Source organism: Rhinoraja longicauda, chromosome 10 (assembly GCF_053455715.1).
Source record: "Rhinoraja longicauda isolate Sanriku21f chromosome 10, sRhiLon1.1, whole genome shotgun sequence".
Taxonomy (NCBI): Eukaryota; Metazoa; Chordata; class Chondrichthyes; order Rajiformes; family Arhynchobatidae; genus Rhinoraja; species Rhinoraja longicauda.
This window is the reverse complement of record NC_135962.1, coordinates 44,581,495-44,593,748: the sequence shown is the minus strand read 5'-3', so window position 1 is coordinate 44,593,748 and position 12,254 is coordinate 44,581,495. Positions and strand designations below refer to the sequence as shown.

General features: G+C 43.7%; 1 protein-coding gene across 1 annotated transcript in view; it reads right to left on the bottom strand.

The window, feature by feature from the left end:
* Positions 1-984: 984 nt before the first annotated feature.
* The window catches only part of rin3 (Ras and Rab interactor 3), a 74,934-nt gene continuing 63,664 nt past the window's right edge, over positions 985-12,254 (bottom strand). Inside the window, exons 8-10 of the mRNA XM_078406781.1 lie at positions 11,294-11,425; positions 8,326-8,489; positions 985-1,680 (exon numbers count right to left, since the gene is read on the bottom strand). Coding sequence (XP_078262907.1) covers positions 1,369-1,680; positions 8,326-8,489; positions 11,294-11,425 — 608 coding nt within the window. The 3' untranslated portion in view covers positions 985-1,368. The remainder of the gene's footprint in view (positions 1,681-8,325; positions 8,490-11,293; positions 11,426-12,254) is intronic.

Genomic DNA, 12,254 nt, shown 5'->3' with positions numbered 1-12,254 from the left:
CCACCTCACAACTTACACGACTTGAAGGATCTGCTGCTGATGTTTTGGTGCCAGATACCACAGGACACCTTCAGGGGTCTTGTAGAGTCCATGCCTCGGCGGGTCGTGTTGTTTTGGTGGCACACGGTGGACCAACAGCATATTAGGCCAGTGGTCATAATAATACACTTCATCAGTGTATAAATACAGGTTATTGTGGTTAGACCCTCTTGTCTTTACCTTTATTTCTCCCTCACCCTGTTAACCTAAGAAAGTTCAATTATTGCATGGTTATCAGTGGCTCACAAACCAATCTCTTGCCAGTGCCTTCAGTGTGAGACCACCTCATGAACAAGGAATGGACTAGTCAGAGCCGTCTTAACGCATGGGCCTGATGGGCACTTGCCCCGGGCCCCACGAGCATAGGGACCCCATGCTGATCTGTGTATGTTAAGTGACTTGCAATAAATAAATACTACTTTTAAAATGTAGGTTCAATGTGCTTTTTTCGCAACATTTTCGGTCCCTAAGTGTTTTTTCGCAACATTTTCCATCCCTAAGTGCTTCTCACAGCGATCTGTTTCGCAACAATTAGCTCCCTATGTGCTTTGCTTTTCCATCGCTAAGTGCTTCTCACAGCGATCTGTAAGTGCTTTTCGCAACAATGTAGCACCCTAAGTCCATCGCTAAGTGCTTTTCGGTAAGTGCTTTTCGCCGGCACGACAGGGGGGGCTGGTAGGGAAAGGGGGGGTGGGGGAGAGTAACGGTGGGGGCGATGGGGAGGGTGGGCGGAGGAGAGAGTGGGGGTTGGAGGAGGCAGAGTGGGAGTAGTTGTCGTAGGGGCCCCAGTACACTGCTTTGCCTGGGGCCCATAATGCCGTAAAGACGGCCCTGGGACTAGTATATTCACCAAAGCCACAGAAAGCTATCCTTCTTTATTTGTCACCTTACATGATAGGCTCAAAATATTTAATGCCACCGTGAAACAAGATCTAAACCAAGGGCTTAATTCTCTTGCTTTAATGTGTTTTGATACATTCAAATCTGACAAATGCACCAGAGATTCTCCTTGCAGGTTTCCATTTAAAATAATGGCGTTAGGAGCAAGCATAGAACCAAAGAGAAATGAGATTTTATTTACATTTGTAATAAAAGATATAAATAATATTGGTTTAAAAATATTGGAAAACGGAGATATTAAGTCCTACACTAGCAACGGGGCGAATATACTGAAGTCCCCATGAAAGGTCAGAACTGAAACGTGGTCCCAGGTTTTCCTTTAAGATGCTGGCTGGACTGTGGCAAATTTCCTGCATTCGCTGATTTCAAATTTCCAGCATTTGGATTCGATTTACGAAAACCATGGACTTTCATGTAATGAAAGGGGCATCAGAAAGTTGGGAGGTCTTTAATGGGCGGGTTTGCCGAGTCTTCCGGCTGATCTGCCCGCCTGAATATGAAGTAATAGTCTTGTTGTGGCTGTCTCTTCCGGAGGACAGACTTGAGGTGGTGAGGGACCGCGTCAGCAGCCAGTTGCATGCTCTTCTCCTCCACAACGAGGTACAGGCAGTGGTCTGAGGATTCTGAGACACCAAACTTTACAGCGCACTGCTTCAACAACTTCTCCGAAGTTACCTCCGGGTTTATGGCAAACGTTTTGATGTTGGACCCAAACTCCAAAAAGGATACGCTCAGGAAATCCTGCAAAATGCAAAAGAAACTCATTGAAAACAAATGAAGAGGCATCTTGGAGGCCTAACCAGTAGAGGGCGCTGCATACCGTAATCTGAATCACATCCCTTAAAATTGTGTGCACTATTTTTGGTGAATTAAGGTAGGATTCAATCCATTGCCTTGTATATATATATATTTTAATTATTTACATTTTCTTCATGGTCTCATAGAACCAAGACCAAACCTTTAACTCGGGTCTTGGTTCTTCAAAGACCCATCGTAGTCTTGGGTAGAGCTGTTCCCAAAACAAGCTGTGATGCAACCCGACAATATGCTTTCTATGGTGCATCTGCATAATTGCAGAGTTGTGTATGTAGTCCAATCCATTACACAGATCAGACCCTCACACCATTAACACCACCTACATTTCATGCTTCCTTGCAAAAGCAGCCAACATAAGCAAAGGCTATTCACACCCCCGGTCATTCCATCACAGGTGCTGACCTCCCCATTAGTGAAAGGATCTACAGGAATCGTTGCCTCAATAAATCAGCCAGCATCATCAGAGACCCACAACAACCTGGCCACGCTCTCATTTCACTCCTGCCATCACCATCAGGAAGAAGGTGCAGGAGCCTGAAAACTCTAACACCCAGGTTCAGGAGCAGCTTCTGCCCAACAACTATCAGGCTGTAACATATATCATATCATATCATATATATACAGCCGGAAACAGGCCTTTTCGGCCCTCCAAGTCCGTGCCGCCCAGCGATCCCCGCACATTAACACTATCCTACACCCACTAGGGACAATTTTTACATTTACCCAGCCAATTAACCTACATACCTGTACGTCTTTGGAGTGTGGGAGGAAACCGAAGATCTCGGAGAAAACCCACGCAGGTCACGGGGAGAACGTACAAACTCCTTACAGTGCAGCACCCGTAGTCAGGATCGAACCTGAGTCTCCGGCGCTGCATTCGCTGTAAAGCAGCAACTCTACCGCTAACCTCCAACTAAGCTGTGGCGATGCTAATAGAATGGATGAATGAATGAATGAATGAATGAATAAGTTTATTGGCCAAGTATGTGCATATACAAGGAATGTGCCTTGGTGCTCCGTTCACAAATGACAACACAAACATACAGTTCACAATTAAGAATAAAGCATAAACACATCAAAACAATAAGGATACAACATTACGGTCTAAACATGTGGGTGAAAATAAACCAGAGCAAAAAAGAGATTACAGACCTAATAGAGCTGCTGTTTTAGAGCACAATCACCCCTGACATTGGGTCTTGCACAGGAGAACATACATAGGAGTTTGTATGTTCTGTGATCATGTGGATTTCATGTGGTCCTTAATTTACTCACACATCCCAAAGGCATGGGGGTTGGTAGGTTATGTGGTCCGCTGTAAATTGCCCCAAGTGTGTCAGCAAATGCAGAATATGGGGGGAGTTGTTGGGAAAGTGGGAAGAATAAAAACAAGGATAAACGTGGGAATATCAGGTGGGTGACACAGACTCAGCGGCCGAAGGGTCTGTTTCTGTGCTATATGATTCTCCGATTCTATGACTCCTTGGTATCTTTTCCTTCTTCCTGATAGCAATCTATTTAGTTATTTTAAATGGTTGATTCCATTTCGGCTCCGGTGCCTGGATTCCAAAAACATGCTGCTGCATTTCTTTGAGGCTGCTATTTTCCGATGGAACTCCCCAAATAGTAAACCATCCTACACCAGGGATTAATCATATATAAAGCTTGCAAAGTTCTCGAGTTACAACTCACAGACGGCCCACACTCAAGTTTCAATGTTGAAAACACAGATGTTTCTTAAATGATTTCATTACTTCTGTTCAGCAGGGAATGGCACAAGAAAATTCTTTAGTTCAGATATATTAAATGTCGAGGAGGCAACCTGCTTATTGTTACTGATCACAGATAGTCCTTACAACCAGGTTATCGTAGAGTCGTACAACACAGAAACAGGCCCATCGCCCCACTGAATCCATGCTGAACATCAACCATTCATCTATATACTAAAACTCTCATTTGTTTGTTTGTTTGTTCTTGAACTGCAGCCAAAATGGTACACGATAGCGCGACAATTGTAGGCCCACCTTACTCACCGTCGTCCCTTTGGTGCTAATGGAAGTTGTTTCATTGAAATCGGTGTTATATTTTTTAAATTATTCACATTTTAAAGTTTAAATCTATCTCCTAGGGAGGGAGGGAGGGGGGAGGGAGGGAGGGAGGGGGGTGGAGGGAGGATAAGGGGGTTGAGGGGGGTGGAGTGGGGAGGAGGGAGGGAAAGGGGAGGGGCGTGGAGGAGGGAGGGGGGAGGAGAGGGTGCTGCACCAATGCAGGAGAGGCTTGGGCCCAACAGGTCCACTTGGTCTAGTTTACACTAAACCTATATTAATCCCATTCTTTTTTTAGCAGAAGTAGTACTAATCAGAATTTCTGCAGGATGTGTTCCGGGTTAGTTGTCCTCTTGTGACATGTTTACTGCTGAAGTTAAGTCGAGTGTCATTATGAACAGGCACAAGAGCAGTTCAGAATCTCTCTTCCTCGCTGCCTGCCAATTAATTTCATTTGTGTTCTCTACTGGATGCTTGCCAGTTGAACTTGTCTTTTAACCCCCCCACTGTCGTGTGTCACTGGAAAGCCACTGGGTGAGACTGAAGGGAGACAATAAATAAGCGGTAAATATGCATCCGACACCCACAATGGGCTGACCTATAAACAAAACACAAGCTTCCTGTCCAGATTATCATCGAGATTTCCCACGCAGGGGACTTCCTCTGTAAGGTCTGAAGATCAGGAGGGTAATCCACAACACCGCTGAGTTCTCCTTTTTAGTTTTTGTTTAGTTTTAGCTTAGTTTAGAGATACAGCGCGGAAACAGTCCCTTCGGCCCACCGAGCCCGCGCCGACCAGCGATCCCCGGCACATTAACACTACCCTACACACACACACACTAGGGGAAATTTACACTTATACCAAGCCATTTAACCTACAAACCTGTACGTCTTTGGAGGGGGAAACCGAAGATCTCGGAGAAAACCCACGCGGTCAGGGGGAGAATATACAAACTTCACACACCCGTAGTCGGGATGGAACCCGGGTCACTGGCGCTGCAAGCGTTGTAAGGCAGCAACTCTCCATCTGCGCCACCATGCCGCCCTTTTATCTCAATTCATTCTTAGCAATTTAGATAACTCCCACTCCTACTCAGTCAAGTCATCATCTTTTAGTACTCAAGCAAGACAATTGCTCTTCAGCTCAGACAAGAAGCCTTTTCCCTCAGATAACATTGCATAAGTTATGAGGTTAATTGAAAGAAGCTGGATGAATAAGAAACTTCACTCTAAATCTTGTATCTCGATTTCCTTATATACTGTTTAACATCCACAATTCCATTGCAACATCAGTTAAGTGTGAAGGTTTCCTTAAACAAAGTTGTATTTTCCCCTGGAGGTGGAGAGAGCTCTAAATTCATAACTCAGTCAAAATTGAAAGCATTTTTTTTTACTCCCTCTAGATTTTGCACGACGTTTACATTTTTCCTACGCGTTAAAGTGAGGAAAAAACACAAACGTGGATTGAGGTGAGCAATTTTGCCCTCGCAAGTGCTAACTTGATAAGAAAGTTGGCCAAAGCATAGGAAAACATTCGCAAATGTTATGTTACAAATCATCTGGTTATTGCTGGCTTGGCAGGGTATGCCGGTTACATGGCTGTGATCAGTGCTACCACAGAGAATTACTTGACACAATCAGCCTAATTTATTTTCCAATTCCTGAGTGTGTTCAGGCTTCAGACCTCAGAATGTGATTGTACTCAGCATATTCTCGTGATTAAACTGATTAAAATCCAAATCCTAAGCAGCGTTTCATGGCCGCGCGCACTTTACAGCCTGTAGGTGTGTACAAGGCAGCCGGTGGCTTCAGACTTTGCTTCACTTAACTCCACGAAATCTGGAACAAATTTGGTCTTTGCAGACTGCTCAGCTTCCCGGTGAGAGAGGGAGGAAGTTAAGCCGGAAGCCCATGTGACGGGCATTCCCTCCCTCCCCCCGCCACCTCCCCCACCCCTCCTCCCCGACCCTGGTCATCCTACCAGTTCAGTTCCACTGTTCACATCGTCGTATTCCTTCGTTATCACCTCTGCCCCAGCCAACATAGACAATAGGTGCAGGAGTAGGCCATTCGGCCCTTCGAGCCAGTACCGCCATTCAATATGATCATGGCTGACCCTCCAAAATCAGTACCGCCAGTCCTGATTTTTCCCCATATCCCTTGATTCCGTTAGCCCGAAGAGCTAAATCTAACTCTCTCTTGGCCATTATGTGCTCCCTCCTTCCTTGGACATCTGTACCTGCTACATTCTGGCCTTTTCTTATCTGCAGTTCCCTCCCCTCCCCTCTACATTCAGTCTGACGAAAGATCCCAACCCGAAACGTCACCCATCCTTTACCTCCAGAGATGCTGCCTAACCCCGTGAGTTACCCCAGCACTTTGTGCCTATGACATGTTTCCAGAACAGCTGCACTGCCTTGGGCCTTTTCTAGTCAGGTCAAGTTGAGTTTATTGTCATGTGCACAGGTACGGTGAGGTACAGGTACAATGGAAATCATGCTTGTGGCAGCATCCATCGCAGGCACATAGACTCAGACAGCACACAAAAAATAATTAATCATAAATCACGCATAACATTTCTAAAGGAAGATAGAGACACAAAAAGCAGGCAGCATCTCTGGAGAGAAGGGATAGGTGACATTTCGGGTCGAGACAGCAGACTGCCACAAAAACACTTTAGTGCAAAACTATAATTGAAAAACCATGTCTATGGTAGTGTAAGGGGTAGGGTGTAGTGTTCTGTTGCTGTGGATTAGAGTGCAGGTCGGTTCAAGAATCTGATCGATGTGGGAACGCTGCTGTTCCTCTACGTGGCAAGGTGGGTCTTCAAGTTTCTGCATCTACTGGGCGAAAGGATGAAGAAGGATCCACTCCTGCCGTGTTTGGTGTTGAAACTAGGCTAGAGCCTTTCTTCAGGACCCTTCTTCGGACAAATGTGAGAGTCAGAAGAAGGGTCCCGACCCGAAACATCACCCATCCTTTTACTCCACAGATGCTGCCTGACCCACTTGAGTTACTCCAGCACTCTGTGTCTATCTTCGGTATAAACCAGCATCAGCAGTTGCTTTCTACACAGTAAAATCAGGAGATTGTCTCTGGACAAGTGTTGATCATTTAAAGCTAAGATGGGGTGTATTTGTTTTTTAATCAATGGGCTGTAAATCTTTGGAATCCTTTACCCTGATGGGGGCTGCATGCTCAGTCACTGCGCAAGATGAAGGATGAGTTTGATGTATTTTTGGACATCGTGGTTTGGTGGATCACACAGGAGAGAGGACTTGATGCACAGAGTTGGAGTCATGGTTGATATACTGGATCAGCCATGAACTATGGCATAGACTGGAGGCACTGGATAACCTACTCGGTTTATGCTTCTTATGATCTCATTAGAAATAACCTTGTTGCATATGAATGTAATTATGCAGAATATTTATCCTAATTGGTTTCCTTTCACTAACAGGTTGCTTGGAGATGTGTGCTGTGGTTAGAGCTCATTAAATGGTTGGAACTTGTTTGCTTCCAGGATACATTTTTGCTGATGATAGACACAAAAAGCTGGAGTAACTCAGCGGGACAGGCAGCATCTCTGGAGAGGAGTGGGTGACTTTTCGGGTCGAGACCCTTCTTCAGACCCTTCTGGTTTCTCCAGAGATGCTGCCTGTCCCGCTGAGTTACTCCAGCTTTTTGTGTCGATCTTCAGTTTAAACTAGCAGTTCCTTCCTATAAATTTTTGCAGATGCTGTCATTAAACTATTTGCGCAAACGAAGGTATTTTTGAATCCTCATTCTTGATTTGCTAATGTTGTCATATTGAGGAACAAGAAAACCACACCCGTTTTGGTAAACCAAGTGGTACAGCAGAGGGTGGTGGTCAAAATAGTATATGTTCATTTAAAGGAGGTATTCCTTAAAGGGATTTTGTTCACAGTATTATTTGCCATGTCCCCTTGATAGCAGTCAGCGGAGCTGGCACGGAAAGAACTTAATCTTATCAGAAATTGTAAAGTCAGAATTGAGGGCAGCACAATGACGCGGCGATAGAGTTGCTGCCTCTCAGCGCCAGAGGCCTGGGTTCAATCCTGACTACGGGTGCTATCTATACGGAGTTTGTACGTTCTCCCTGCGACTGTGGGTTTTCTCTGGGTGCCACGGTTTACTTCCACATCCCAAACACGTGAAGGTTTGTCGGTTAAGTGGCTGCTGTAAATTGCCACTGATGTGTAGGATAGAACTAGTATACTAGTGATCGCTGGTCAGTGCGGTCTCAGTGGGCTTGTTCGTGTCCAGGATACATTTTTGCTGATGCTGTTTACGTCCGTTTCTACTCTGAACTAAACTAAACCAAACTAAAGAATTGAAAAGGATCAATAAGATTGTGCCTAAACGCAAGATCATGTCGTTTATTTTCCTGCACACTTAATTATTTGTGATGTTTTTGAACTTGTCTGAGCAAAATAACTGGAGGGCATTGCAAACCTTACTTTGCTGCTGGAATTGAGTTGCTTACGTTCGCCGTGACACTGACCTGCATCGATGAACGGGACAATTGTTTCATGTTCAGAGTCCTCCTCCTCTCCCACTGGTGGATTGAATCCTGGACCTCATGACTGAGCTGACGAGTAACAGCTTGCTTGTCAAAGTGTTTGATATGTTCCAAGGCTCCGTAGGTTGTAGTTAGATAATAATACCCTGAAACACAGCAAAATCTATCAACTCACACCATTTGTGTACAATTGTCAACGTCTTTATTTTATTCGAAAACTTTAATTTCATGTTTCATGTATTTTGTGTTTTTTATGACTGTTGGCAGATCAATTTCCCTCCTGGAATAAATAAAGTTCCATTGTATCGTATCGTATCGTATAAACTTTACTCAGAGTAAAAAAAATACAAAACAGGAACTGTGCAAAAATTCTTCCGACATTCTTGGAGGCTATGCGTACATTCGTTTGCGTCGTTTCGTAGCATTCACAAATTTCATTTTACCCGGAACCCTCGCCACTCATGTGGCCCCCTCCAGTGATATCCCTTCCCTCGTTTGAGGGGCATCTCCACCACACCCTGCCCCCCCCCAGTGAACAGCATCGGAAGGACCCTAGACCCTGGTTCTCCCCCACAGAGCCTTGCCGTTGGCTGTGCAATGCATAGGATAATTGTGTTACTTACCACGGATGTATTATTTAAAATATAGAGTTGCAATTAGTTTATCCTACTCCAAATCACCAGTAGTACAGGTGTAGTCATTCCTGCTATTACAGTTTGTGAACATTAATTTGTATGCACACACTTCTAAATTTGAATTGAATGTTCTAGGATCTCCCAAGGCTAGTTTACTTCCTGTCTTTTTGAGATTCTCTAAATACCTGATGTATCGTTTTGGAACTCTGAGGGCGGCAGGCTGGCACAGCGGTAGAGTTGCTGCCTTTCAGTGCCAGAGACCTGCATTTGATCCTGACTATGAGTGCTGTCTGTAGGGTATTTGCACATTCTCCCCGTCATCTGTGGCAATGAGTTCCACAGATTCGCCACCTCCTGGCTGAAGAAATTCTTCCTCACCTCCATTTTGAAGGTATGTTCTTTTATTCAGAGGCTGTGCCCTCTGGTTCTAGACTCTCCCATGATGGGGGAAACATCCTTTCTGCATCCACTCTATTTAGACTTTTCATTATCCAATAGGTTTTAATGAGATCCCCCCTTCATCCTTCTAAACCCCAACCCAGAGTCTTCAAAAACTCCTCACATGTTAACCCAATCATCCTCAAGATTATTCGATCAAAGTGAACAATGAAATTCGTACTTGTAGAGGCACAACAGATATGTAAACTTAGCACGCCGTAGATACCATTATAAACAATAAAAAGAAGTTCATTCTATAAAAACTAATAAACAATAATAGTGCAAAGGCAAAAACAATGCCCCCAAATCCTTAGTACAATCAAGGCAGTTTGAAGTTTAGTTGGATGCTTTTTGAATAAAGTTGTCGATAAAAGGAACTGCAAATATTGGTTAACAAAAAAAGATACAAAGTGCTGGAGTAACACAACGGGTTGGGCAGCATCTCTAAAGTTGCATGTTACTCAGATTTTCAAGACCATTGATTTTCAACAATACTGTAGGCACCGATGAATGCCACTGTACATCTGGGCCCTCTGTGCATTGCAGAGAGGCAGCTGCTGGTGATCTTTCTGCTGGCAAAATTAGACAGCTCGATGCAGGAAAAATGTTCCCGATGTTGGGGGAGTCCAGAACCAGGGGGTCACGGTTTAAGAATAAAGGGTAGGCCATTTAGGACTGATGACGAAAAAAAATTTCACCCAGAGAGTTGAGAACCTGCTGAATTCTCTGCCACAGAAGGCAGCGCAGGCCAATTCACTGGATGTATTCAAGAGACATTTAGATATAGTTCTTAAGGATAAAAGAATCAAGGGATATGAGGAGAAAGCATGAACGGTGTACTGATTTTGGTTGATCAGCCACGATCAAATTGAATGGAAGGTTCTATGTTTCTATGATGGGTATATGTAGGGAATGCCATTAATCATCGATGGTAAGTGAAGAGGGTGGGGTCGATAAGTCAGAGCAAAGCGGGAATATAAACGATGCCTCGTGTGGTATAATCCTTATTTTAATTTATTTCTTTAAAAAAAAAAATAGAAATGGGAACATTTAGCAAATCAAAACATGGTCAAAGCAGTGGTTCTATACATTGGAAAAGAAACCTGAAGTCATTCTGCAGACATGTGCAGTTTAGAAAAGAAAAGACAGGACATAGTCCAGAGTGTGTCCGTTTATTTGACTCACATTGATGCCACAAAGAGGAGGAGATTTGAGTCCTCCAGGCACAGAGTGAAGGCGTGATGCGATGAAGCTGTCATTTAGCTGAATGCGAGGTCTCAAGCTCCAAAAAACATGATTGGTGTGTCGAAGGAAATTTAAAGATCCACACCCGATCAAAGTCAGAGATAGGAACATGGATAGCAAAGTTCAGAAGGATATGGACCAAATGCTGGCAGGTGGGACTAGAGTAGATGGGGCATCTTGGTTGGCATGGGCAAGTTGGGCTGAAGGGCTTGCTCCCGTGCTCTATGACTCTATGAATGAACCATTAAGAATGGTGTTTCAACAACTGTACCATCAGCCTCACCCACAACCCTAGTACAGACACGGGTTCTTAAAATGGATCCAAATCTACTATTGATGGGAAGAAATTGCATAATCATTATCAAAAAGCAAATAATCTTGAAGGTCTGATTAATGATAGATGCTGCTGTGTTACTCCAGCACTTTGTGCCTTTATTTGTAAAGCAGAATCTGCGGTTCCTTGTGTCTACGACTTTTTCTTTTCATATACCAATGAAAAATAATTAATGAAAGCAGAAGTAATTGCAGATAAATTTATGGAGGGAAATTTGAATTGAGTTTGAGAATTGAGCCTGTGTTTTTACTAATCTCCGTTAGAGGGCTTGAGGCCGTTTATCCAAGAGCATTCCTACCTTCTCCTAAATGTAACGAAGGATCCAGTAACTCCATCATATATTCCACGTCCAGAAGTAGTGATGTCAAGTTGCTCCTCGCCAGCACATACATTAACACAGGGAGGAAGTCATCTGCACCATAAGACTTTGCTAAAACAGAAGTGGAATTGGAAAGTGGGTTTGCATCTTCCATACATCCACAAAGTTGTCACTAGATTTCTTCAGGAAGGACTAATGTTCAAAAATATCCTGATATCTTTCAGACGTACTTCATGGTCTTTGGATTTATATTTTGCACATTTTTTTTACACACAATTAACAGAAGCTTGGGAATCATCTCAAATGCACATTCTCAACGGCTTATTTGTTGTTAGAAACGTTTAAATTAGATTTCCATATCATTGTCACTTTTTAATTCCAATTGTGCACCTGACATCACCCATCCAGAATTTTCTTATCAGAAGCCGTGAATCTTTCAAACAGACACAAAAAGCTGGAGTAACTCAGCGGGACAGGCAGCATCTCGGGAGAGAAGGAACGGGTGATGTTTCAGGTCAGGACCCTTCTGGGTCACGGGATGTCTCGACCCGAAACGTCACCCATTCCTTCTCTCCAGAGATGCTGCCTGTCCCGCTGAGTTACTCCAGCATTTTGTGTCTATCTTCGGTTTAAACCAGCATCTGCAGTTCCTTTCTGCACAGCCTTTCCAACATGTTTAATGTCTTATCTGTATATAAGTTACAAATATATAGTTATATCAGTTTATAAATAAATTATACTTGTGAATCCAGAAGATACTGAGGGTATTTCCCCAAATCTCCATCCGGTTTACTGTTCTGTGATTTTCTGCAGCATAATCTCCAGATCCATGATCTGACATAATCTAACATAAGTATTTACAAAGCTATTCCAGCTAGAATAGCTCTCTTTAGTCAGAGGGTGGTGAATCTGTGGAAACTTTTATCACAGAAGGCTGTGG